At 34.3% G+C, this 2500-nt stretch overlaps 1 protein-coding gene across 2 annotated transcripts in view; it reads left to right on the top strand.

Annotated features, from left to right (window-relative positions):
• slc44a4 (solute carrier family 44 member 4) overlaps positions 1-2500 on the top strand; it is a 32145-nt gene that overhangs the window by 24653 nt on the left and 4992 nt on the right. For both annotated transcript variants that reach the window (XM_073930623.1, NM_200413.1), the window contains 3 exon segments: positions 467-561; positions 2075-2178; positions 2268-2341. In XM_073930623.1, coding sequence (XP_073786724.1) covers positions 467-561; positions 2075-2178; positions 2268-2341 — 273 coding nt within the window.

Raw genomic sequence — 2500 nt, 5'->3', positions numbered from 1 at the left:
ATTAATAAAGGGACTAAGCCGACAAGAAAATGAATGAATGAATAACAATAACAATAATAATAATAATAATAATAACAATAATAATAATAATAACAATAATAATAATAACAATAACAACAATAATAATAATAATAATAATAATAATAATAATAATAATAATAATAATAACAATAATAATAATAACAATAACTATAATAATAATAATAACTATAATAATAATAATAACAATAATAATAATAATAATAATATTGCTTTATCGAAGTAACCAGTAAAGCATTACTTTAATAAAATTAAATATTAATATTTGAGTTGTATGTAATGTAACGCAAGTTACTTTCTAGTTTAATTAATTAATTAATTAGCTTTTAAAAAATGAATCGCTAAATTAAAACTAACATAGTCATGTTGTGTGTGTGTGTGTGTGTGTGTGTGTGTGTGTGTGTGTGTGTGTGTGTGTGTGTGTCAGGTATCATGTGGGTTCGCTGGCGTTCGGCGCTCTGATTCTCACGCTCGTGCAGATCGTCAGGATCATCCTGGAGTATCTGGACCACAAGTTCAAAGGTCAGACAGTCTCTAACAATCCTGTCAGCTCAAGCTCTTCTAAGAGGATTTAAATAAAAGTTTATTGCACATTTTTAGTATTTTCATATTTTCTGTAATTTAGTTTTATTGTTATTCTTTCTTTATATTTGCTTTTATTCTGTTTTCTTTATAAATATATTAAAGTATCGTGTGTGTGTTTTTAGTTTGTTTTTTGCTTGTATTATTTTACAATTTATTTATTTTTTATTATAGTTGAGTTCTGATATTAGCTAAATGTTTTATTTTTAGCTTCCAATAATAATCCTGCTCTACACTGGGAAACAATTATGTTTAATCTGTTTACTTCTCGTTATATGTGCAGCCAATGATGTACAATAATCTGATGTTTTGCCAGCGCTCAATTTTGGAGATGTACACCTAGCTAAATTTAAATAGTAACAGTTCCTGACTCCAGTAAGCTACAAACACAAATTATGTATCATTGGAAAGAAGACACTTTAAGCTTTACTGTGGTAAAAGGAGGAGTTACATGTTCAAAAATATAAAAAGTTATAAATTATATAAAAAGTTATAAATTATGAAGTCATGAGAGGAAAAAAAGTATTGCGTTCAATATTTGTTTTCCATATAGAAACACGGGAAAACATTAATGTAATGTCCTAGAAAAAATATGACTTGAAAGCCACGTATTTCACGAGTTTATATTTCAAATTTGATGAAGACAGAAATTGAGATTTCTGTAAAATCATTTCTGAGACTACATTGGTGTCCTTCTCTCCCTCACCGTCAGAGGCATTTTCTCAAAACTGACCTTCCCAAACTAAAACATAAACAGATGCTGAATGATTTGGTCTACATTCACAGTTCATGTGTCTCTGGAAAGAAGACACTCTGGGCTTGTTAAATGTTAAAAAAATTGCACCGCACTAAACATTTTATAGGCGAGGCAGTGGTGCAGTAGGTAGTGCTGTTGCCTCACAGCAAGAAGGTCACTGGTTCGAACCTCGGCTCAGTTGGCGTTTCTGTGTGGAGTTTGCATGTTCTCCCTGCCTTCGCATGGGTTTGCTCTGGGTGCTCCGGTTTCCCCCACAGTCCAAAGACATGCGGTACAGGTGAATTGGGTAGGCTAAATTGTCCGTAGTGTATGAGTGTGTGTGTGTTTATGTGTGTGTGGATGTTTCCCAGAGATGGGTTGCGGCTGAAAGGGCATTCGCTGCGTAAAAAACTTGCTGGATAAGTTGGTGGTTCATTCCGCTGTGGCGACCCCGGATTAATAAAGGGACTAAGCCGACAAGAAAATGAATGAATGAATAAACATTTTATTATTTCATAAACAAATATGTAACATGAGTCCTGGAGCAACACAGAAAAGTAATAGGTCAAAAGCTACACATCTCCTGAGGACGTGTCTTGAATTTGATGTAAATATCATGCAAAATGAATTTTCTGGAATTATTTTTCTGAGAATTTTCCTCAAATGTGTGTGTGTCTGTGTGTGTGTGTGTGTGTGTGTGTGTGTGTGTGTGTTCAGCGGCTCAAAACCCGTGCGCACGCTTCCTCATGTGTTGCCTGAAATGCTGCTTCTGGTGTCTGGAAAAATTCATCAAGTTCATCAACAGAAACGCGTACATCATGGTAGATGAGCTCATAATGTTCATGTTTCTCAAATCCTCCTTCAGATGAACACACACTGTCAATAACGCCGCTGTTTCTCTGCTCTGCAGATCGCCATATACGGAAAAAACTTCTGCGTGTCGGCTAAAAACGCCTTCTTCCTGCTGATGAGGAACATCGTACGGTGAGACACGATTATTGATCGCCATTTAATAAGTGTCATCATGTGTGTGTGTGTGTGTATATGTATATTTATGTGTGTGTGTGTGTGTGTGTGTGTGTGTGAGTGTGTATTTGTATATGTATATTTATGTGTGTGTGTGTTTGTGTGTGTATTTGTATT

This window comes from Danio rerio, chromosome 19 (assembly GCF_049306965.1).
Source record: "Danio rerio strain Tuebingen ecotype United States chromosome 19, GRCz12tu, whole genome shotgun sequence".
Classification (NCBI taxonomy): domain Eukaryota; kingdom Metazoa; phylum Chordata; class Actinopteri; order Cypriniformes; family Danionidae; genus Danio; species Danio rerio.
The sequence above is the reverse complement of the archived record's forward strand: the minus strand, read 5'-3'. Positions and strand labels throughout refer to the sequence as shown.